This window comes from Malaclemys terrapin, chromosome 24 (assembly GCF_027887155.1).
Source record: "Malaclemys terrapin pileata isolate rMalTer1 chromosome 24, rMalTer1.hap1, whole genome shotgun sequence".
Lineage (NCBI taxonomy): Eukaryota > Metazoa > Chordata > Testudines > Emydidae > Malaclemys > Malaclemys terrapin.
This window is the reverse complement of record NC_071528.1, coordinates 2,780,332-2,805,627: the sequence shown is the minus strand read 5'-3', so window position 1 is coordinate 2,805,627 and position 25,296 is coordinate 2,780,332. Positions and strand designations below refer to the sequence as shown.

The following is a 25,296-nucleotide window of genomic DNA, read 5'->3' as shown; positions in this document are numbered from 1 at the left end:
GCCGTGAGATGAAGCGAAGACAGGTTCGGGTGGAGTAGGCGACCTTTGTCTTGCGTGACTAGGTCGCGATGGAGGGGAAGGGTGATTGGATCGGCTACGGACAGTTCCAGCAGGGACGTGAACCAATGCTGGCGAGGCCAGGCCGGGGCAATAAGTATGATCGTTGCCCTGTCCCTGCGGGTCTTGAGAAGAACCTTGTGTATAAGTGGAAATGGAGGGAAGGCATATTTTAGGCTCCCTCCCCATGGGATCATGAAAGCATCCGCTAATGATCCCGGGCTGAGGTTCTGGAACGAGCAGAACTGAGGGCATTGGCTGTTGTCCCTGGTGGCGAATAGATCCACCCGGGGAAACCCCCACTTCCGGAAGATCGAATGCAGGACGTCTCCTCTCAGTGTCCATTCGTGCATTCGATAGGATCGGCTGAGGCGGTCTGCTAAGCCGTTCTGAATTCCCGGAAGATACGTCGCGATGAGGTGTATCGCATGGGCTATACAGAAGTTCCATAATTGGAGTGCCTCGCGACAGAGGGGAGAAGACCGGGACCCGCCCTGCTTGTTTATATAGAACATGGCAGTAGTGTTGTCCGTCAGGACTGCCACGCTGTGACCTTTTAGGAAGGCGTGGAAGGTCTGGCAGGCGAGGCGAATCGCTCTTAGCTCCTTCAGATTGATGTGAAGCAGCTTGTCCTCTCCGGACCACAGCCCTTGGGTCCGCAGTTCCCCCAGGTGCGCCCCCCAGCCCATGTCTGATGCGTCTGTCACTAACGTCAGAGTGGGTTGTGGGGCAGCAAAGGGGATCCCTTCACATACCTGCTGGCGATCGAGCCACCAGCGTAGTGAGCTGAGCACCTGGTTCGGGATCGTGACTACTTGATCCAATGGGTCTCTGTTGGGGCGATGCGTGTGGGCGAACCACAACTGTAAAGGCCGGAGTCTCAGCCGGGCATGTCTGACCACGTGCGTGCAAGCTGCCATATGCCCCAGAAGCTGCATGCAACACCTTGCCGTTGTCGTGGGAAATTTTTGGACCGAGCTTACGGCCCCGTGAATTGACATGAACCGTGCCTCTGGTAAACTCGCTCGCGCGGTTACCGAGTCCAGGGTAGCACCTATGAAGTCCAGCCTCTGTGTGGGGACTAACGTGGATTTCGGCACGTTGACCCGGAGGCCGAGCTTGTCGAACGTCTGCAAGGCCAGCGTCACGTGAGATCGGACCTCGGCCTCCGACCTGCCCGCGAGTAGCCAATCGTCCAGGTACGGGAACACACGCATCCTTCTTTTTCGAAGGAAGGCTGCTACCACGGACATGCACTTTGTAAACACCCGTGGAGCTGACGCCAGGCCGAAGGGCAGGACAGTAAATTGGAAATGGCGCTGTCCGACGACGAAGCGCAGAAAACGCCTGTGGGCCGGATTGATTGCGATGTGAAAATAGGCATCTTTCATATCGAGGGCAGCATACCAATCCCCCGCATCCAGGGATGGGATAATAGTTCCAAGGGAGACCATACGGAAGCGCGCTTTGATCAGAAACCTGTTTAGATCGCGCAGGTCCAAGATAGGACAGAGGCCCCCTTTCGCCTTGGGGATCAGGAAGTATCTGGAATAGAATCCTTTTCCCCTTAGGTCCAGAGGGACCTCTTCTACTGCTCCTGCAGCGAGAAGGGTCTGTACCTCCTGTATGAGGAGTTGCTCGTGAGAAGGGTCCCTGAAGAGGGACGGGGAAGGGGGATGGCAGGGAGGGGGCGAGGAAAACTGGAGGGTATAGCCCGCCTTCACTGTGCGCAGGACCCAGCGGTCCGATGTTATGCGCGACCAGGCCCGGTAGAATTGGGACAGACGGTCCTTGAAAACCAAAGGAGGATCCGGTATATGAAGTGGTACGCTGTCCTCGGGCGTAGCTTCAAAAGCCTGGTTTATTTCCCGGCTGCGGCTTGCCCTGGCCGTGATTCTGGCCCTGGTTAGGCGTATTGTTACGTCTCCGCCTGTTATCCCTGCCTCGACGGCGGTAAGGCTCGTGTCGGGGCCGAGGGTGGTAATGCCTTTGCGGCGGCTGGGGTTTGAAGGGCTTACGCTGCGTTACCGGCGTGTGCATACCCAACGACTTAAGGGTCGCTCGTGAGTCCTTAAGGCTATGTAGCCTGGCGTCCGTCTGGTCGGAAAACAAGCCCGAACCTTCAAACGGGAGGTCCTGCAGCGTGGTCTGCACCTCCGGCGGGAGACCTGAAGCCTGCAACCACGCCGAACGCCTCATCACGACTCCCGACGCGATTGTTCTAGCCGCAGCGTCGGCTGAGTCCAGTGCGGCCTGTAAAGAGGTCTTGGCCACTGCCATTCCCTCGTCCACCAGGCCGTGAACTCCGGATGCACGTCAGGTGGGAGGGAGTCCTTGAACTTGGCGACTGATGCCCAAGAGTTAAAATTATGCCTGTTTAGAATCGCCTGCTGATTGGCGATCCTCAGTTGCAGGCCCCCCGATGAATAGACTTTCCTCCCAAATAGGTCCAATCTCTTAGCTTCCTTGCCCTTGGGGGCAGGAGCTTGCTGGCCATGTCGCTCCCTTTCGTTGACCGCCGAGACCACCAGCGAACAGGGGGACGGATGTAGAAAGAGGAAGTCAAACCCTCTAGATGGGGCGAAGTATTTCCTCTCCACTCCCCTTGCAGTTGGCGCACTGGAGGCCGGTGTTTGCCACACCGTCTTATAGTTGGACTGTACTGCCCGTATAATCGGGAGAGCGACTCTGGAGGGGCCCTCTGGGCTCAGGATATCGACAATGGGGTCGTCCTGCTCTATGGTCTCCTCCGCTTGCAAGCCCAGATTGAGGGCTACCCGGCGAAGCAGGTCTTGGTGTGCCCGATGGTCAATCGGGGGAGGGCCGGACACCAGTGTGCCCGCTACCGCCTCATCTGGCGAGGAGGAAGAGGTCGGGGCCTTCTGCCCATCCTCATTGTCCTGCAATCCGGCATCAGCCAATTGCTCCTCTGCGGCCTGACCCGCCGCGTGGGATTGGGACGGTACCGTACTCGGTGCCGAGTCCACTCCTTCCCGCTCCGGTGGTCTAGAGACCGTTGCCTCCCTATACGATGGCGGACGGTGCCGCGGGGAGCGGGATCGGTACCGGGATGGCCCGGATCTCAAGGCTCCCGATGGGGGCTCTTGTTGGTGGTAGGCCCAGGGTGTCCAGAATGGCCATTGGCTCGGCTGGCCCCATTGTGACTGACCGTAGTCCCTGCTGGCTTGTGACCTACGGGCATAGCCGCCGTATCGGTCTGAGTCAGTCCCCGAGACCACGGACGGTGACCTGGAAGGCCACGGTGGGGCCGTGGGACGGTGCCGGTCCGGTCTTGGGGAGTAGCGCCTCCGCGACCAGGACCTGGAATGGCGCCTCGTCGACCTGGACCTGGAACGGTACCGGTGATCGCGGGAACGGCTACGGCTGGTCGGCCTCGGGTAACGAGCCGCCGATGCTTCGCGGTGCCGACTCGTGCTCGGTTGCTGAGTCGGTGCCGGCCATTTGTTGAAGCCCGACTGCTGCGGTGCTTCTTGCGCCGAGGGCAACCGGGAGTCCACCGAGGCGGAGCTCGACCGGGACCGGTCCCTGGAACGGTGCCGAGACGGCGACCGTGGTGGGCGCACCATCGCCGGCTTGCCTCTGCGCGGCAGCATAGGCGGGGCGCCTTCAGCGCGTGCCGGGGCCTCGACGGACAAGGCAATGAGGTCCTTAGCTGCCTCAAACGTGTCCGGAGTGGAGGGCTGTTCCACCAGTTCCTCCAGCCCTGCATCCTCGCTCGACGCGCTCATCCCGGGGCTCGACGGGCCCTTCGGCGCCGGAGCCACTACCGGGGTCCGTGATGAGGCCGTGTCGGCCTTAGGGGCACTCGAGGTCTTTACCGGTGCCGCCTTCTTGTGCGGGGAGCGACCTCGGGCCTTAGGTTGGCCCTTCACTTTTGCCGGCGAAGACGATCGGCGTCGTGCACTTCCCCGCTGGGTCGGTGCCGCGGTCTTCGGGTGACCCGCCGGCGCCGGTTCCCGCACCGAAGCCGGGGCGCTCCGCACGGAGGCAGACGGTGCCGTCGAAGTGGAGGGCTGTAACGCCGTCTCCATGAGCAGCTGCTTAAGGCGAAAGTCCCTCTCTTTTTTAGTTCTGGGCTTAAAGGCCTTGCAGATTTTGCAGCGCTCCTTCTGGTGAGCCTCCCCCAGGCAACGAAGACACGAAGCGTGGGGGTCGCTCAATGGTATAGGCCTGCGGCAAGTGGCACAGGCCTTAAAACCCTGGGCGTGTGGCATACCCCACCGCCCGGGGCCGGTGCCGGGGCTGAACAAACAACCCCAGCAGGAACTTTAAGTACTCTAATGAGCCGTTAACTACTGGTTAAACACTACACAACTAACTGATAACTGCTAGATAACTCTAATGTGCTAAGGGACACTCTCAGACGAGAGACAGAGTTGTTCCAATGCCGCCACCGACGGTAAGAAGGAACTGGAGGGGTCGGGTCGGCAGGGATATATATACCCTGGAGCGGGGCGCCGCTCTGGCGGGAAGGTGGGGGCCCCGCCGGCCCGACGGGAGCCGCTAAGGGAAAAAGTTTCCGACGTCCGTGCACGCGGCGCGCGCACACCTAATGTGTAATGGACGTGAACAATCACTCGAAGAAGAAGTATCACGTCCACCGCTTTCCCCATAGCCACAGAGCCAGTTATCTCATCATAGAAGGCAATCGGGAATGTCCAGGGGAAGACTCTAAAACACAGAAGGTGGATTGTGGAAATTATGTTTGCATCATATCTCAGAGAACCACAGTTACAGTAATTAAACATTTCTTTTTCTTCTTCGAGGAGTTGCAGAAATATATTCCAAGTAGGTGTCTAGTGAGCAGTCCCCAATCCGGAGGTGGGGCACGGAGTCTACCTGAGCACAGATCCCAGGACTGCTCTTCCAATGTTAGCATCCAGTCTGGAAGAAGCAGTGATTGCATAATGGTCCGTAAATGTATGTATGGATGAGCACTACATACAGGCTGCCCTGCTAATGTCCAATATGGAAATGTCATTGAGGAATGCCACTGATGTTGCCTGCACTCTAGTGCCTGTATCTGCTGAGGCGGCATGGCCGATGCTATCTCACAGGCAGTCTTGATGCAAGATATTATCTGATTACAGATGGTCTGTGCAGAGCCTGCTGGTCCCTTCATGCAGCCCACATGTGATATGAACAGGTGAAGCGAAGAAAGAAACTGTTCAGTTAGAAGGCTAGACAGCGTCTAACATCTAGTGTACAGAGGTTGAGGATGGGCCTCATTCCGTCCTTGGATTTTGGTATCAGGAAATACTGGGAGTAGAGCCTGTAACCACAGTGTTCTCACGGAACCTCCGCCACTGCTCCCCACACTAGCAGAGAGCTGGCCCTCTCAAAGAGCAGTGTCTCATCAGAGGGGTCCCTGAAGAGCAGTAGGGACAGGAACTGGATGACGAAGGTAATCGAGACCCAGGCATTGTAAAAGTGGGCCAGCCTTTCCTCACAGGAATGTGAGGGTGACCAGGGAGGAAGAAGAACTGGAACAGTGCTCTGGACCAACAAATCCAAATAGGCACAGAGTGGCCAGGCCCCAAGCTTGAGTGCTTCCTCCTGTGAGACCTATCCCTCTTCCGGGGGTAGTCTCGACTCTCGCTGTCTCAGGGGAAGGGCTGCACAAAGGGGTGCTGCATCCTGAACGGCTGCTGTTGCTGCACTCCACAATGGCATCTCTGCGCATGTGGAGTATACACCTCCAGAGACTCTAAGGTAGCCCTTGAATCCTTAAAGGATTTCATCAGTCTTGTCCGAAAACAAGGCAAGTCCTCAATTGCTTGCTGGACACCCAGCACAATCCCTGAGGTCTGGAGCCAGGAAGCCCTCCTCATAGTCATTACCAAAGCCACAGCCCTGGCCGAAGGCTCAGCCACATCAAGGGCAGATTGCAAAGATGTTTTAGCCACCAAGCAGCCCTCTGTGACAAACGCCCCAAACTCATCCTGAGAAGCCTCAGGTAACTGCTCCTCAAATTTGGCCACAGCTGACCAGTTGAGGAAGTCATATTTAGCCAACAAAGCTGGTTGGTTCACGATCCTCCTGTGTAGTGAAGAGGAGGTGTATAGCTTTCTGTCCAAAAGGTACAGGTGCTTCAAGTCTCTGTCTTTGGGGGAAGACTTTAATGTGCCCTGACAGGCTCTGTCATTGACCGCCATGCCCACCAGGCAGTTTGGGGCCGGATAGGAATAAACCCCCTCATATCCCTGTACCAGCACAAAAGAGCGCTTCTCCAAGCACTTGGCCACCAAAGAGCTCAAGGAGTGCCTCATTTATCAGGAGGGCCACTCTTCCAGGGATAGTGGGCTGGAGAATGTCCACAAGTTTACTGATATTCTCCTGGAGAGACTCTATCTGAATAATCGCGGATAAGGCCACCTGACATAATAGGTCCCGGTGTGCCTTGAAGTCCTCCAGGATGGAAGGGAGGATGAACCAGGCAACACCACATCATTGGGGATGAGGACAAGGCTGTTGGCTGGGCCAGAGGCAGATCCTGCTCCTGGGGCAGTGTCTCTGGATGGGGAAACTCTGGGGGCTCCACAGGAAGGAGAATTGTGGGCATCTGAACTTGCAACTGATCTGCAGCCCCCAATACTACACAAGGAGGCAATTTCACTTTTGAGTTGGACGATAAGCGAGACCTCCGGGAGCGAGGAGCTTCCCACTGAGCCCAAGGGAGCCACTGGCCTGGGTAAAGCATTGGTGGCCAGTAGGCACCAGGCCAAGGGCCTCCATCCACGCCTTGGGCCGCATGCTAACCCTGGTAGTTGTACTGGTCTACTGATGGCCCCCAGACTCCCCCAGGTGAAGTGGAGCAGGAGGACAAGGAACCTGACTCTGAAGCAGAGGAGTCCCGGGACCTCAGAGACATGAGAGGGGTGACTCCAGAGGGAGCCAACAGGCGATCCGACTCATCCATAGCCTAGACCGAGGTCGGAATTGACGCTCCCGATGTAGTCGGCACCACCAATGTCGAAATGGTCAGTGCTGCAGGCATGGTCCATCCGGTGCAAACTCTGGGACTGGAGCACCCGCATGGGACCGGAGTGCCTCGACGTTGACAGCCTCCATGGAACCATCTGCTGTGTCGATTGTTCAGTGCCGAGGAAGAGCCTGGTACTGAAGAATCAAAGAATCACAGAATCTCAGGGTTGGAAGGGACCTCAGGAGGTCATCTAGTCCCACCCCCTGCTCAAAGCAGGACCAACCCCAACTAAATCATCCTAGCCAGGGCTTTATCAAGCCTGACCTTAAAAGCCTCTAAAGAAGAACCTTGTCCTGTCTCCAGTATTGTATCCATACTGACCCCAGGGAGGGGTGCTTCATGGTGCAGTGCTGAGACTTCCACAGCACGGCCATCGTGGGTGCCAGCCTCACAAAGTCTTGGACCAGTGGTGAGGACGGGACCAAAAGGCAGAGTAGGTCCTCCCCAGCCTGGTATGCTGCCACCACCGACACTGTGAGCACTAGCATCATTCCCACCAGTGCCAAACTCAATAGACGCCCAGAGGCCGGAACTGGAGTCGATGGTACAGGGTGTCTGCCCTCCCTACCCAGGACCGAGGAAGGGTCACAGGCACCCGTGCCATCCCGCATGCTGGAGCCAGGCCCGTGCCGGTCTGCGCTCTTCTTCGAGGAGGCAGAAGAGTCACCTGCGACCTGGAGCGCTCCCAGTCGGTCTTATGTGATCTCTTCTTTGGCACAACAGAGAAGACTCCTGTGCTGGAACAGGAGGCAGCAGAGCTCTCCAAGCTGGGGGGTGGTCTGTGGCACAGGAAGACTCAGTTCTGGGTCAGGCCTCATGGGCTGCTCAAGCAGGTGCTGCTTGAGGCGAAGGCTCCGCACCTCCCCCGTCCACTTCTTGAACGATCTGCAGATTGCCCGGCCGTCCTTAGGGTGGGCTTTGCCCAGACAGAGCCAGAGTGGCTTGTCAGGGTCACTGGTGGGAACCGCCACTCCACACGCAGGGCAATGCATGAGCCCAGGGAGGGCACCCCGGGAAGCACAGCCGCTAACACTATCACTTTTAACTCCCTGAAACAAATGCGCAGTTGTGAGACTTCACCACACAGAGCTCTAACTCCAGCCAATGGGTGGTGAGAAGGAACAGGGGTGAGGGGGCGAGGCATGGGAAGGAGCTATCGGCACAAGCATCACCCCTCCTGCTAGGCACAAGTCTCTGGTTCCGGCGCGAGGGGTGCGCACACCTACTTGGAATACACGTCTGCCTCTACTTGAAGAATGATTATGGCCAAGGCCGGCTCTAGGCACCAGCTGAGCAAGCAGGTGCTTGGGGCGGCCAAGGGGAAGGAGTGGCACGTCGGGCTCTTTGGTAGCAATTCGGTGGAGGGTCCCTGTCCCTCTTGGAGGGAAGGCCCTGCCGCCGAATTGCCGCTGAAGAAGAAAGCGGAGCGGCGGAGCTGCCACCGATCGCGATGACGGCTTCTTTTTTTTTCCTGCCGCTTGGGGCAGCAAAAACTCTGGAGCCGGCCCTGATTATGGCAGCAGCTAGGAGTCCCAGTCACGGATCAGGACCTCTTTCTGCTCGGTGCTGTACAAACCTCACCACACTAAGGCTCAGGCATGAACTGCTGCTATGGTTATTTCATGAGTGCCCAGCGCCCCCACCCTTACACGGTTATTTAATTGCGAGCTGCCTATGGTTCCATAATTGCAAACAACTCTGCCACCTGGAAGCCAACTCCAGGTCGAACATCTGGTTTTCAGCACGTTCATCGCCTCTGATCCTGGTTACTACACAGCCTTGGAAAGGAATGAAAGGGATGTGGAGTTCCTGAAACAGGGCTAGGTGGGATGACACTTGCATCAGCAGAACAATCACATTTGTTCGCTAAAACGGCAAAGCAGGCAGAGCTGAAGCCAGCAGGGTTTCATTAAGATACATGGGAAAGAACTTTAATAACCAAGACAGGGGAGCTTTCATTCTGTTTTCCTTTTCACTTGCCAGATGTTTGGAAAAAGACAATGAATGCTTATTCCTTTGGGAATGCAGCCTTGCTGGCTAGGTACACAGCCAGCCCTCCGGAATTCAGCCAAGTGGGTTTGGGAGAGTGCCCCCTGTCTAGAGGAGTGTGCATGGGACTCAGACATGCAGTGGAGTGCATGCTATATAGAAGCTGCTTAGAATGGATTGCAAGAAACTAGAGTCAGGCCACAGTCATAAAAAGAGCTGTTACAGCATCGTGGCACCGCAATAAATAACCATCTTTCACTCTACCCAGCGCTCTCTCCTGGCATTGTAGCATGGAAGAGTGTGCCATGTGATACAAGACACTGGGTGTTACTAGCCAGTGTGTTCTGTATTTAACTCAGCAATGGCTGACGATGACTGAGTCAGAGACACATCAGCAGCACGGGGGGCTTTCGGAAGTGGGTAAAATTCTGCCTTTCCTCCCACTGATAGGCCTGGCTTAATTACCCTTCTTGTGCCAAAGGAACGTGTGATCCTCTGGTCCAAAACCAGTCAGGCCAGTTATAAATAATTGTTTCTGTCTGTGCAAATGGTCCAGAAAGCACCTCCCGTGTAAACAGATGGACACACCATGAAACGGCCCAGGCAATCAGAGACAGCTGAGCACAGCCTCCCAGCATAGGCCACCCCCCATCCAGCACTGAGCCAGCCAGCCTGACATTCCACGTCACCCCCAGCCAGGCCATGTGCAGCCACGTGACCAGCCCCCGACAATCAGATCAGCCAGCTACCTGCACACAGAGCACTCCTAGTGCCTTTCCAGCCAGGAACTCTCGTGACTCTCCTAACTCCCATGTTGAAGAAGAGGAGAGTGCCCTTCCTCTGCAGAGCTGTAGCTGCTGGAAAGACCCTTCCAAAGAGCTGAGAGAGGCAGCTGTGCCGAGGAACGCACACACGTATGCTGCACACCCCGTGCCCACAGCTCCGAGTTATGGCTGATCCTGAGCCAGACCATAATCCCCACTCTACGGCTCTGAGCAACAGCTGCCGTGGGCGGACTCCAAATGTACAGCGGTTGCTATTAAAATCTTGCCCGTAGTTCTTGGGAGCTGTTAAAATAGAATGGCTTCTTTTTATTAGTGGACAATGTCCCATATTGTGAGCAGGAACCCTGCCTCTGGAGTATTGTGCCATTTCTGGGAGTGAGGCTGCAGCGATGGTCGAAAAGGCTTTGCCACCTGCCACACAGCTGGAGATGAGCGAGGCACAGCCCAGCAAACCATTGGAGTGATGGGAACAACCTCGCTTTAGCTATGAATGAGCAAGATGTCCCCGTTTTGGTCCAGGCTTTCCAGTGACATGTCCCCATCTGAACCCGCTTTATGCCTCAGGGGCAATGGGCTGGAATCTGGAATAGCACCGCAGAGGTCCCTAGGGTTACTCTGCATTTGCCCTGGTGTACCAGAGATCACAGCCCCCCTGGAGCCAGTATCACCATGGGATCTCCTCGCTGCCAAGAGAACCAGGCCATCTGCAGGGCTGTCCTCGCTCACCCCTCTACTTGCTGGGCCCCAGTGTCAGCTACTCTGGTCCTGCACTTGGGGCAGGGACGAGGGGATGGAGGAGGGTGGCTTTCACCCACCTTTGTGTTCCCCATTTCCTGGGGCCTCAGGAATGCTCTAACATATGCTCTGCTACCACAGCCCCGGCGAGCAGATGCAGCCATAGCAAAGTGCAGCCCCAACACCTCCCTGATGTGCCCCATACAGGGCGCTGGGAGCAGCGCCGGGTACAGCCCTCACAGCAACACCCCTGGCATCACGGTGCCCACCTGCCCGGGCAGATTCCCAGGAGGCCGTTTCCATCCTGTGAGCTCCCAGAGCAGCGGAAAGGGGCTTTGACGGACCTGGGAGCCCAGCTACTCAGAGCAGTTCTCCTGGCCTCATTGCTTCCTTTTGCTCTCACTACACAACTGTCACAGCCCTCAGAGACTCTCCTCTGAACCAGGAACAAGCAGTGGGTTCATTGACGCAATGACTGAAAATGTAAAACATCCAGGGCTTAAATTCTCACCGAGTCTTTCCTGAAGCCCTGGCGCTCGGGGCTCCCGCCCCACAGCAGACTCTCAGGGCTCCCACCCCACAGCAGACTCTCGGGGCTCACCACCCGACAGCAGGCGCTCGGGGCTCCCACCCCACAGCAGACTCTCGGGGCTCACCGCCCGACAGCAGGCGCTCGGGGCTCCCACCCCACAGCAGACTCTCAGGGCTCACCGCCCGACAGCAGGTGCTCGGGGCTCCCACCCCACAGCAGAATCTCGGGGCTCCTGCAGGCTTGAAAATATTCCTGGAGCTCTGCTCTGAACAGCTCCGGCTAGAAGCATCCCCTGAAGAGTAGCAGCACAAAATGCAGAGCTAGCTCCCTCCACACTGCCCTGACTGGACCCTCCCAGGGCCTCCACCAGGCTGGGGCAATGGCTCAGACGGTGTGGCCCAGCCAGCCCTGCACCTTGTCTGCCAAACAGTGGCTTTGGGAATGGAGACACCTGAGTAGTTACTCACCTGCCCACACTCAGCTGGGCTTGTACCACTGCAGTGGCTTCTGGACAGCCTCTGTATGGCGGCTACCAGCATGGGCTGGGTCTAAGCTATTGATCTAGAAGGGAAAGCTCCATTCTTCCAGCCCACAACCTCCCCACCTCCAGATGGCCCTTTTAATCCTGCCATGAGAGGAAGAGCCCGTTCCCTGTGGCGGGCCCAGGAGCTCCTCCATTCTCCATATGGTCGTGCAGTCTCCCCAGCCAGGCAGAGAAGTCACAGGCACGTCATTTCTTTTCCAGTGCACAAGGCCACAACACAGAGAAATGGGACAGCATTTACTCCCGTTACCTCTCAGCCTTCTGAGGAGAGAAATCAGTCACTCCACTGACCCCTCTGTTGTCCTTTGGCCTTTTGAAAGCACACACTAAATGTTGACCGGAGAAGTCCTGAGCTTGCCTGGCTAAACAGGGACACGCTTCTCACCTGCGCCGGCCGCGTGCCTGCAAGATGAAATGATACCTCCCTGGCCAGGCCCTTGTGAGTGTCCTGCTGACTCCTGCGCTCCGTGGGTTCGCAGAGTCTCTGTTCAGGCAGGTGGTTCTATCTTGCTACCTCACAGATTTCAGTGACTAAGACACGTTGTTAGTTTCTTCATCCTTTGGTGTGACATATAGCAGCATCTTGGGTTAACACTACCCCACCCTGAGATCGGGTGTGCATTAGCCGGGAGAAGCTTCCACTGACTGCACTTTCCTGCCCTGTCAGCGCAGCTCAGTGAGATGGTGAGAAGATGCCAAGAGAGAACAACAGCTGCTCCCTAGGAGAGGCTTTGGGGATTTCAGGACCTCGTCTTACCTTCACACTTGTGGCTGGTTTCACTCTGCTTGTGTCCTGCGGGACATTTGCACTCATAGGAGCCCACGGTGTTGATGCAGTTTCCACCCTGACACAGGCCTGGGATAGCCTGACATTCATCCACATCTGCAGGGAGAAGAACAAGAACATCAGCAAGTGGGCGAAGCAGCTGCAGTGTACGGCACAGAAGAGGGAGAAGGAGACCAAGGGAGCAGTGAGGCTGGCACCACAGGCAGAGCAGCGGGGCCACCTGCGGTGTGATAAGAACAGGAGCATGTTATGTTACTCTCCTTCTGCAGTGCAAGGGGGCGCCATGGCCTGGCCCTGGGCTTACGCGGGGCTAAGCTCTGCCCCCCTGCAATGGGAAACAAGCACCATGGTTGTCAAGTGAAGCCCCTTTACCCACCTGGTGATCACTGTGATTGTTTCCCATATTTCTGAAGTGCGCATCATGCAGCATCCGGCTACTTGTAGCCCAGTTTGGCAAGTTCCCATCGCCGGCGCAGGCAACAGCCACGCCAGCGCTGGAGAAGGTCCTGAGGCCCTGGGCTCCGAGGCTCACCACTGCGTTGCAGTTAGAGCTGGCTGAAAGGGGCGGGGGGGGGTTCTGGTTTGGGAGAATTTCAGCATTTTGATTTTGGTTTCGTTCTGGAGCAGAGCAGCATCCCGGGGACCCTGCCTTTGACTGGATGAAAGTTCAGCCAACCTGGCTCCTTTTCAGGAGAAATGTCTGGGCTGATGAACTGGTTTCATTGGAAGATTTCCAGCCAGGTTGAGCTGCATTTTCTGTCTGTCTGGGACCCAGCAGCACCTTTCCATGGCACTCACCTTGGCAGGCTCCAGTGCGTATATTGGGGATGAAGCCCCGGCGGCAGGGGTGAGGCTGGGCAGGGCACATCTCACATGGGTGACCCCAGGCCCGTCCAATGGTGGCACAACACATGGTCTTGGTGCAGACAATTCCACTGAGCTGGCCCTGGCACATTTGGTTATTCACCTGGCTGAAGCAGGGACCGGTGCGATAGTCTGAGAAGAAACCAAAAACCAGGAGGTTAGAACAAAACCGAAAATCCAGCTTTGGCCAGCATGGTTTGGTACCTGCTCCTCTCTCTTGTGCTGCGCTTGGGTGCAACCTGTGAACTGGAGCCTGCTCTCCCCTTCACAAGGCAGCAATACCAACATCTCGCTCCTGACAATGTACATCGGTCCCAGAGACCTCCCCAGACTCCAGCCCACTCTCTGAATAGACTATCCGATGCCTGGCATGTGGGCATTGTGCAACCATTTTTAACTCTTCCCCGTCCAAAGTGGTCAGGCTCCCTGGAGCTGTGAACATCTGCAACCCCATATAACCTTGCATGGTTTAAGATATCTGCAGCTGTTTGCCAAATGGCAGCGTATTATGGGATTGAAGATACCCCCACCATTCAGATTGCTGGCTGACCTGTCAAGGTCTCTGGGGGTTGCTTGTGATAACTAGCTGTGATATCACGATGCTTGTCAGAGAGATGGATTGTATCTGTCTTCGATGGAAGGTCCTAGGGATCTGGGGGAATAGTCCAGGTGATTTGGATGCCCTGGGCATTGCATTTCCATTGCGTACTTTCCAATGGATGGGTTTGCACATTGAATTCCCTGCCTTTTTGACTTTGCTTTTCTTTCAGAGAACAGCAAAGCTCTACTGAGGATTTTCCCTGTTCGTTAGTGACAGCTATTTATACTCTTAGCTCCAGGTTAACAATCTGTTGTGTCGGGAACAGATGTTTATTAGGATTGAGTTCACTGCTGAGTGGCTTCTAAAGGAAATCAGCTCCCGATCTCTCCTGAAAAGCTTTCTAGAGAGAGAGAAAGCTTCCCAGGCATGACTGAGCCCTCCCGGGTTATGTAGTGTGCACAGCCCTGGCATAGGAATGCCTGCTCCTCCATCAGTCTGTACAAGGAGAACCTCCAGCAATTACACATGCAATAGTGATTCATTTCTCCTGGGTAACTATGAAAGGCCCCTTGGCAATTTTAACTGGCTCTTTAACATGTCTATGCTACAGCAACAGTGGGCCCCTTTCCCAGATCCAACAAGGAGACACCGGTGCCTTACAAGCTACATTAGTTGGGTTATTTGCAGTGAGGAATGGGGGTTTGCTGCTCCCTGGGCTCGCCTGATCCCTGGCTGGGGATATTAGCACATCAGGGATTCATCAAGAAACTCACTTCTAAAACATGAAGGGCCTTTTACTTCTGCTGAGAGAGATGATTTCATGCAAATGTTTCATCTGTTCGTGGAAGAAGGACCTTTGACCTTAGTACAGTCAGACCGAAAACTCCTACATTAAACATCTGAAGAAGTCCAGGGAACAACAGCTGAGGGTGCTGCTCTGTCTCTAACTTACTCCCATGCAATGTAGGTGCTGGCAGAACAGCCGGGTATTTTATGCAGGCTCCGATTTTCAAAGTTGCTTAGGGATTTCAGCGCTGGATTTCCCATTAATGAACTGGGAGCAGCAATTCCTCCGGCAGTGCTGTGAATCCCAGGCTGCATTCTGCATGCTGCGATGTCCAGATGAGTCCACGGCAGCCCTAACGCTAAACTGTCTGGGTTTGAAATGCAGAGCACCAAACTGGTGTGGAAGGTGTGTACCGGGAGGCCATATCTTTGGTAGTGGCTGTATTTAACTGTGCCCACAAGTGTTTTCTCCTGATATATACACATAAAAGCGCAAAATTAAGACCACACAATCAAGTTTAATTTTTGCATTTCTTGGCTTCTGAATGCTTCATTCCATAACGCTAACACTCTCTGAACATATGTTTTGTATGGAATTTCTTCAGATTGTTGTTGTTGTTTTTAAACCCTAAGACACATGTGCAAACAGAAAAAGATTAAAGGGATTCAAGCAAATCCAGCCAGTAAGAGTGACAGTACAGGAAGCTTATCTCCCTATGTAACAATCATGCAACTTAGTCCTACCCTCACCCCTGGCAAGGAAGCTGCTTGGGGTTGGGCCTAGACCAAATGGCGCCCCAGGTGAGGAGCATCCTTGTGCCCCCTCCCATGTGTTAAACTTTTCAATACCTTATTTTTTATTACATTTGTAGCCCATTTCATGACTTTGATGCATGATCTACATGCATGATTTATCTCTGTTATATAAGATAATACATTTGCACATTAGGATCTGTAAATCTGTATTCATGCCATATATAAGTAAGGCTGCGAGTCTCTCATGGAGGTCGCAGAAGTTCCGGATTCCGTGACTTTCTGCAATCTCTGTGATTTCCGCAGCTGCAGCAGCCAGTGTAGCTGACCCCAGAGCCACTCCAGCAGCTTGCCAGGCCCAGCCGTACCAGCCGCGTCAGCCATTGCTGGACCAGCCCAAGGGCCAGCCACTTGGGTGCCAGCCCAGGGCCAGTCGCTCGGGGAGCCCCGGGGCCAGTTGCACCGGCCACTGCTCAGGTGACCCCGGGCAGCTGGCCCTGGGGACTGCCCAAGCAGCAGCCGGTGCGGCTAATCCCGGGGCCAGCCCAGGCAGCAGTCCCAGGGCAGCCCTGGAGACCACCAGAGCAGCAGTGGTCCCAGGGGCTACTCCAGAGGCAGCCGGAGCAGGGGCCGGAGCAGCGGCCCTGGGGCGGCTGGAGGCAGTCAGCCCCCACTACAGGAGCAGCAGTGCCCCGGGGGCCCCCAATAGAGGTGGAGCCTCAACCTGGGGCGGGGTTTCATGGTCCCAGGCACGCAAGCATCTGCTCCTATAAACCCTGCAGGCCCAGATCTGAGACCTGTGGGTCATGACATTGCCCAGCTAAAGGCTGGGGGAAACAATTTGTGTTTGCTTTGGAACATTCTGGTAATAAAAGCAGACCCCAAGAAGGGCTGTAATTCGATTTGTGAAATCCACTTTTTGAGTTTACTGAGAACCAAAGAGGGCAAACCAAGGCAGGGTGCCACAGAGCCACCCCTGGCCATGAGGGGGTATGGGGGAGGCAGCCAACTCTGTTACAGTTGCAATGAAATTTCACGTATTTCATGAACAATACCTAGGCCTAACTAACCATAAGACAATGCAGGGCACCTAATAAACAAGGCCTATTTCACCTATTTTCCAATGGAAAGGAGCATGGCCCTCAATATGTCTGATGGGATTGTACTGTGGTGTATGCCTCCTGGTATCTGTAGTGCATTGAGGACTGGGTTAGAGTTGCAAGCTATCACTTTCAGAATGTGGCGAGGGGGGAGGGGTTCCTGGTCCTGCTTGAAGGCTGGGGGCTCTGTAGGGAAGTGTATGAGCACAGGCAGTCTGTAAAGAGCAAGCCTAGAGCAAGGCTGCCTTAGGAAGCAGCCTGCTTTGTCTCTCTCTGGTTTTGGGTACTGTGCATTATTGTTCTGAATTCTAAGAAATAAAAGTCATGTTACATTGCAACCTTCCAGCCAGAGTACTGCATGATTTAATCTAACATCTCTCTGTCTGTGCTGTGAACATAACTGTATCTGGAAAGGGCTCTGGATTAATTTATAAAGACAAAACCTATAACCACACAAGGACAAAACTCAGGCACCACAACTGGCTTCAAAGCAAAGTGGGGGAAGAGTCAAACTGAATATCTGACAGTGTTGCCGAATGTGCCCAGAAGGAATTCCTGGCAATTAATAATGGGGCCCAACATTTGCATTGAAAAGGAAAATGAATCACTTTAAAATATACTTGACAAAAATAGATTTTCATATTTAGATTTAATTCTCTGAGGGAAAGCAGCCAAAGCAATCTGGGAATTGCAGTCTGGAGTCCAGAGTGTGCTGGCAACATGCCACTCCCATCTGGTGCTAATTTTAATGGGTCAAATTATTAAATCTTTAATGAGACACTAATCAAACTTGATAAAGATTATAGGCACACGTATGAGATGGCTGAGGCCCTGTGAGACTCTGCAGGACTCTGGCCTCAGATAATTTGTCCTTTGCAGAATTTGTCCCTGTGGCCACATTTTTTGGTAGAGCAGAGCAGAGCTTTATTCCCCACTGAAATCGATGTGGTGTCTTTGCTTCCTCTCTGGAATGTCTCACTTGCAGTCACAGTAAGAGTGCCATGTGGTAGAATTTCCCTAGTTAGGGGCTGATCCGTACGCACGCAAAGTGCTCACCAAAGGGTTTGCAAGAAATGCAGATTTTCAAGCCCTATATCAGGGAGAAAAAGTCCAGTCCTGAGCTTGACGTGTGTACAGGAGTCAATACTGATTGTGACCATGTGTATTTGATACTTTATGCATTACCCTGTAGCCACAAAAGGCATCATACCAACTCAGAGTTCAAATGTCGATCCGTTTTCACAAGACAGGGATAAAAAGCTTTGCAAACAGTGTGTAAGTACTAAACTGCCAAGCAGACATGTTCCTCCCTCCACGGCACCATCTATCTTTAGCCAAATAACTGTAGTGCCCTAACTTTCCCTTCTTGGCCCCTGGGCCGCAATAGCACCCACTGCACGTCCTTGTATTTTGTTCACTTGATCTGTGTCAGCTTAGGAGAGGGAGAAGAACCGGAAAGGACTTTGCACATTTGGCTGGTTGTCATGGAGATGCTAAGGTTGCTCCTGTGCCTAATGAATGCTAATGTCCAGCACTCTAGAGCCTCTTTGGGAGTTACTCAGTGGAATCCATTCCATGACACACGGCTCTCAGCTATGCTGCCGGCTGCCGGGGGCTGGGTTACAGCTTTGTCCAGTCTGAAAGCAGCTATTTACACATGCAGTAACCTTCCCTCTAAATGGAAAAACAACATGTGTTTGCTCTGGATGTTTCCTTCCACACAGATTCTGATCTGAGCCTAGCTGGACCACACAGACAGCTGGAGGTTTTAGTGCAGTAGGAGGGTATGAGTATGTTGCATTAGCAGAGAGTGAGCAATAAGAGTCAGGGGACTCCTGGTTTCCAGACCTATCTCACCCTCTGTGCTGCTTTAGGCATGTCACACAGGCTCTGCCTACACCCCACTCCTCTAGTCCTCCGCAGAGGGAGGCAGATTACAGTTTTGTGGGGCCCTGGGCCAGAGCAAGTGGAGGCTTCTCTCCACCCCTTCTGCCCGCAGCCCCCCCATTTGCTTCTGCCAGGGAAATGGGGTTAGGCGCAAGGGCTTGCCCCGACTCTCCCTCCTGCCCAGCACTCCTGCTGGGGAGCAGGGTCGGGGCATGGGGCCTTCCCCTGCTCCACCCACCTGGCGGTCCTGCTGGGGAGCAGGGTCAGGGAGTGGGGACTTCCCCTGCTCCCCAGCAAGAGGGCTGGGCAGGCGGGCAGAGCGGGGCAAGTCTCCATGCCCTGACCCCACTTCCTAGCAGGAGCGCCAGGTGAGCGGAGCAGGTCAAGGCGAGGGGGCGTCCATTTTCCCAGGGTCCCCCAATTGGCTTAATATACCACTGGCCCCCCGCAACTGTGGCCAAAATGTCTGTCTCAACCATCGGCGGTGGCAGACAGCGGTTGGCCAAAGATGGCTGAACACAGCCTGGGCTTGTCAATGAGAAACGTGTTTAGCATCAGTCCTTGGCCAGTGAGGATGGTGACAAATCATACTGCAGACAGATTCCTAACAAACACCATCCTAGAGCTAGTTAGCTACGGGACTGCAGGCAAGACCATTGCCTCCGGTACCCATTGGTAAATGCGGCTGCAGAGCTGGATGAACTTTACTGTGTGGAAAATCGTCCCAGTGGAAGAGACATTTTCACAGGAAATCCGGTTACTAACCTGTGCCATAACTGCTGTTCTTGGAGATGGGCTGCATGTGTCCATTCCACTCTCGGTGTCGGTGCCCCCAGCGCGTGACCCGCGGAAACTTTTCGCCTCAGTGTTACCTGTTGGGTGACTCGAGTGCCCCCTGCTGCCACACAGCATTGCATGCAGGTATAAAGGGCAGAGCTTGCTGTAACTCCTGCAAAGAGGGGAAGGAGGGTGGATTGTAGAATGGACACATGCCACCCACCTTGAAGAACAACAATAGCAGAACGTGTTAATAACTGTTCTTCAAGTGATCATGCATGGGCATTCCACTCTTGGTGACTCACAGGCTGTAGAACAGGAGTGGGGATCGCAGTCTATTTCCATAAAGATTGGAGAACAACTCGTCGTACACTAATATCATCTCTGGAGTCTTGAGCCACAGCACGGTGGGAAGCAAACATCTGGACTGAGGACCAGGCTGCCACTCCACGAATGCCTGCGTTTGGAACTTGTGCCAGAAAAGCTGCCACGGCTGATATGCCCTTGTTGAAGGAGCTGTGCCTCTGTCAGGCACAGCGACACTAGCCATGTCACAGCACATGCGGGTGCAGGATGAAATGAAGGAAGAAATTCTCTGGGTGGAGACTGATGGACCTCTCACTCAGCCTGCATCTGTTACAAACAGCTGGGAGGATTTATGGAAGTGTCTCGTTCTGTCTAGCTAAAATGCCAAGGCTCTTCTGATGTCCAAGGTATACAAACACTCTTCCTCCCTGATCACATGTAGTTTTGGTTAGAATCCAGGCAAATGAATTGGCTGTGGCAAGAGGAAACCACTTTTGGGAAGAACATTGGATGAGGATGCAGATAAGTCTGGTCCTTAAAAAAGACTGCATATGGAGGCCCTGACATTAATGCCTGCAGCTGTCCTTCTGGCTGAGGTAATGGCCACCAGAAATGCCACCTTCGTTGATAGATGCAGCGATTACCAGATGGCCAACGGTTCAAATGGGGGACCCATAGGGCTTTACAGTACTAAATTTAGATCCCACAGAGGAACAGGGTCTTGCACTTCAGGGTATAATTTGACTAAGCACTTTAAAAATCTTATGGACAAAACAGTGATTGCCCACTTTAGGGTGGAATGCTGAATTAGCAGCCAGATGTACTTTGATGGAACTAGACACCAAACCATGGTGTTTCAGGAATAATAAGTAGTCCAGTACACGTTGAATTGAAGAACTGGTCCCATTCTCAAGACCAGATGAAGAAACGCCTCAATTTTGCAAGGTGAGTAAGGTCTTGTAGAAGGCTTCCTACTATTTAGCAGGACCTCTTGTACATCTTTTGAGCAAGCCTGCTCCCTAGTGTCTAGCCATGGAGCATCCATGCAGTTAGGCAAAGGGATTGTAGGCTCAGGTGGTATAGGCAACTGTGATCCTGGGAGGTTAGGTTTGAGTCTAGGGGAAATGAAATTGGAGGTTTCACTGACAACTCCAGGAAAGTGGAGAAGGCCTGTGCTGGGGCTATAAGTATGTCTCTGGCCTGGTCCTGTCTTATCTTTAGCTGCATCCCTATGAGTGAGTGGGATGGGTGGAAAAGCATGGAAGACCCTTTGACCATGTCACTAAAAAGGCATCTGTTATAGAATCTGGGCTGTGACCCTGTAGGGACCAGAGCTGCTTACAGTTTCTGTTGGACTTTGTCGGAAATAGGTCCAGTTGGGGAAACCCCCATGACTGGAAGATGTATCAGGCCACTTTGGTGAAGAGACCACTAGTGGTGACTCATAAATAACCTGCTCAGGTGTTCAGCAAGGTCGTTCTCTGAGTCCAGCAGGTTAGATGCTTCTAGATTGATTGAGTTGGCAACAAATAGAGTTGCTTCTTGGCAGAGTGGAGAAGAGCAGGCTGCCCACGGCTTGCTGGGGTAGAACATTCCTGCCATATGGTCTGTGGGGATGAACAGGGTGCTTCCCCTGATTTGTGATAAAAATACTTGGCACGCCAGTGTGACAGCTTTCAGTTCCCTGACACTGAGGTGTAAAGCTGGGTCCTTGTAGGACCATAGATCCTGCATTTGTAGAGAACCCAGGTGGGCTCCCCATCCCAGGGCCAAAGCATCTGCCACTAGCATGAGTGTCGGTTGTGGTCAGGCAAATGGAACGCCTACACATAGGTTGGCTGGATCTGTTCACCAGTCCAGGGACGGGAGGATATGGGAGGGCACTGTTACCATTGAGTCTGACAGCGGCTTAGTGAGTAGACTGATGCCAGCCAACCCTGTAGAGTTCTGAGTCATAGTCTGGCCTGTTGATTCACGTAAGTGCAATAGACCATGTGTGCCTGAAGCCTCAGTTTTGTGTTGTTGTGATCATGTGAGCATTCAAAACTATAACAAGTGATTGAACTGCCTGGAACCTGGAGTGTGGATGAAAGGCCCTGGCTTGAGATGAGTCCAGTACAGCTCCTATAAACTCTACCCTCTGGACCAGGGAGAGGAGAGATTTCCTGTGTTGATTATCAATCCCAGAGCATTGAACGTTGACTGGACCAAGGCAACTCTGCTCTACACTTGCAGTTTGGACAAGCTTTTGACAAGCCTTTGGCAAGGGAGGGGTAAACCCAGGGCTTAATTTGTAATGAAAGACGTGCCAGGGCTCAGGCAATTTTTACATTCATAATGGATGCAGCAAGCCCAGAGGTTATGAACTGCCAAGCCTAGACGTGCCAGGCCTCAGCCCTGGCACAAATTAAGCACTGGGAAAACCTGCATCCCTGATCTTCAGAGGAATGCAGCTAATTTGTAAAGACCCTGGGATAATAAAAACTAATGTGACCATGAAAAACTTTATCCTTTTAAAAAATATGTTGAGTTGACACAGGGTTAAAATTGCTCTGCGACCCACCACCCCCGAACTTTTGGGGTTAGGAAATATTTAGAATAAAACCCCTTCCCTCAGACCACATGGAACCTCCTCTGTGGCTCCCAAGCAAAGAAGCAATCGAAATTCCTGGATAAGGAGTTTCTCATGAGAGGGGTCCCTGAAGAGGGACAGGGAGGAAGGGTGGAAGGGATGGGGAGAAGAAAGCTGCAGAGTATATCCCACTTACACAGTACTCAAGACCCACAGGTCCAAAGTAATCTGGGACCAAGCACTGTGGAAGTGGGACAGATGGTTTGTGAAGGTGCATGAGGTGATGTGAGGACTCTCTGACTGCTTTGACCTCTACATCTAAGTCTGCAGCCACTCTCTTTAACAACTCCTGATAAACTTTAAAATCATCCGGAGGAGGTGAAGATGTGCCAAATGAAACAGCCTCGTCTGCAAAGGACAAAGAGGAAGCCAAACCAGAGGGGCAGAATCTCTTCTGCTGGTTGGTTCTGGAACCTCCTCTGGGATGCTCAACCCAGTGCCAGACTCCAGGGAAGAAGCTGCTTGGTGTGTAGATTCAGCCCTTTTAGACAAGGGTACTGAGTACACATGGTGTGGGGAAGATCTGTAAACTGTGGGGAAACCTCCACGGGTTCATAATGGCCACAGATATGGGACAGGGCCCATTGTCCCGGTCACATTCCCAAGGCAGGTCTCACTGAAGGGTCACAGTGGTAGATGGTCAGAGAGGATCTGTGCAGAGACCAGCAGGTCCTGCTTTGGTGCTGTGATACATCAGATCCCACCTGCAAGTCTGATGATGAGGATTCCACTTCCTCTGACCAGGGTGGGGTTGATCCAGTCAGTGCCGGGGACCAGTGCCGAAAGCCTGGCGATGGACAAAGTGACACCATCATAGCAGGCTTCTCCTTGCCCAGAGGCTGAGTCACTGGCAGAAATGGCAGGGTGCTGAGGGACTGGACTCCGGTAAGGAAGAAGACACTGGCCCCGAGAAGCAGAGCAGGTTTCTTGGCACTGCAAATGCCTCCGGCGCAGTTGGCATTGAGAGGGTGATTTGTTGTGGTGCCAAAGAAGCTGGAAGCTTTGTATTTCTTCTTCGGTACAGGTGAGAGAGAACATGGATGGGATTCCGCTAAAGCTGGAAGTGCTCTTCTCACTGAAGCTGCAGCACTCGGCACTGAGTCAGACCAGGACAGCTCTGACGGTGGTCTGATACCGCCTCCATCAGCAGAAATTTCAGCTTACCCTCCACATCCTTCTTTGTCCTAGGCTTGAACTCCCTGTGAATCTGGCACCAGGCCTTCATGCGTGCCTCTCCCAAGTGCTTCAGACAGCTCTTGTGTGGGTTGGTTCCTGGCATAGGCCTGGAGCAAGAAACCTGGTGACCAGAGCACAGCTCAGTACCGTACATAGAATAAAACCTCAACTGGAGAAAACAGCAAGTACAACAGCTACCGCTGAGGGGAAAAGTTTCTGGCGGCCATGTGCTGGGCGCATTAACCCCACAAGTGGAATGCACACATGCAATGACTCGAAGAAAAATCAATTTCTTTTCCCATGAAAATGTTGGTTTCAGTGAAAAATTTAAATTTTCCTCCAGGAAAGGTCAAAAACGAGCATTTTTGTTTCGAACTGACAAAAATGTTCATTTCTTTTCAACTTAAGATGCTGGTTCAGCTTTTTTGATTTTAAAAAACCTGAAATGAAACCGTTAATGCCAAAACGTCAATTCAAAACTACAATTTTTATTTTGTTTTGACTTAAAATATTGACTTGCTGTGCCTTTTGGAAACCAAAATATTTAAAATTGAAACCAAATAAAATGTTCATTTTGAATCTGTTCAAAATGTCCTGACAGGAAAGGGACATTTTTCAACCCCCAAATTTGAACAAAAATATTTTGTTTGAAATTTCTTACAGGAGAAATGTTGTTTTCCCACCACCTGTCTGGGGACTGTACCATCGATCTGTCTCACAGGGTGTTCACGGGTGAAATGAATGCTTGTAAGGGGAATTCAGACCCACCCAGATAAAGGTACAAGAGCAGGGTTGAGTGTCTACCATGTCCATTGTTAGTGTAGGCCCCATGTAAACATGCTCAATTTTTGGCATGTGAGCAGACCAATGAAGCACAAGCTAACTGGAAATCAAACTAATAAAAGTTTCCTTTAATCTCTCTCTGTCTCTGACTTAGCCTGTCTTTTCTGTAGCACCATTGGCCAGGATCCCCTTGGGAGTCCAGCCATGGCCCACATGAATTCTTTCCTTGCTAGCAACTAAATACAACAACAAGGAAGAGGAGGCTTTTCTCTGGTAAAATCAAAGTCCCTCTCATAATAAACAATGTTTTTGCTGAAAGTTTTCTCTTCAAACAGCTAGGCCGAGAGCTGCCCATGAGCCCTCCCATGGCAGTTCCATACTTCCCCATGATGAGCTCACTAGGACACATGCCCAGGGCTTCGGCATTGCTCCAGCATGGATTTTGGAGGAATAAGGAGAGTGAAGCCTCGATATCTATTTTCACATGGTTTCCCTCTAGGTTTGCTTACCCAGGCTAAGAGTGCAGCCTAACAATATATTACGTCTCCTGTATGCTTGGAGCTGTGGTAGCACAGAGCACCCACCAACCTGAAGTCGACCAGTGCAAACCCAAAATGCAGTGGCCCTGGCTGGGGAGCTGACACAACCAGGGTGTCTTGGGGATGCACTGATTTAGCAGATCCCCCATATCAGCCTCCACTGATATGGTTTCTATGGAGTTCCAACCACAAGAGATGGCTGCTCTCCCTAGCAGCATGCCTGAAGGGGGGCAGTGCCCTTTAAAAGGTGGCAGAGTGCCCTTCCTGGGCTATGTAATTTGCACCTCCTGAGCCAGCAGAGGTGATTTTAGCAGGTAAATGTTTTCATGCAGGAGAATATGAGAACATGGTGCACAGTCGTACACATGGCAATGGCATGGTAACAGCACAGGCCAAACTCTGGCATGGGGTGAGTCCACCTAAGACACCAGACACCAGAGTTGCACCCACTTACACCAGATCTGAATATGGCCATTTTGAAGCAATAGCTTGCTTGCAGGTCTCTATAGATAATGCAGCTCTAATTATACATGATCACATGGGAATCCCCCTCCCCCCACCTTGTCTCTGGCTGGCTGGCTTTGTGACTTTGCTCCCCAGGGGAAAAATCACACTCTGTCATAAATATAAAGGAAAGAGTAGCATAAAATCCCTCCTTGGCAGCTGTACTGAATCGTTTTACCTGTAAGGGGTTAAGAAGCTCAAATAACCTGGTTG

At 53.0% G+C, this 25,296-nt stretch overlaps 1 protein-coding gene across 3 annotated transcripts in view; it reads right to left on the bottom strand.

Annotated features, from left to right (window-relative positions):
* FBN3 (fibrillin 3) overlaps positions 1-25,296 on the bottom strand; it is a 268,187-nt gene that overhangs the window by 146,673 nt on the left and 96,218 nt on the right. For all 3 annotated transcript variants that reach the window (XM_054013785.1, XM_054013787.1, XM_054013786.1), the window contains 2 exons: positions 13,234-13,431; positions 12,406-12,531 (listed from right to left, as the gene is read on the bottom strand). In XM_054013785.1, the coding sequence (XP_053869760.1) occupies positions 12,406-12,531; positions 13,234-13,431 (324 nt within the window). The remainder of the gene's footprint in view (positions 1-12,405; positions 12,532-13,233; positions 13,432-25,296) is intronic.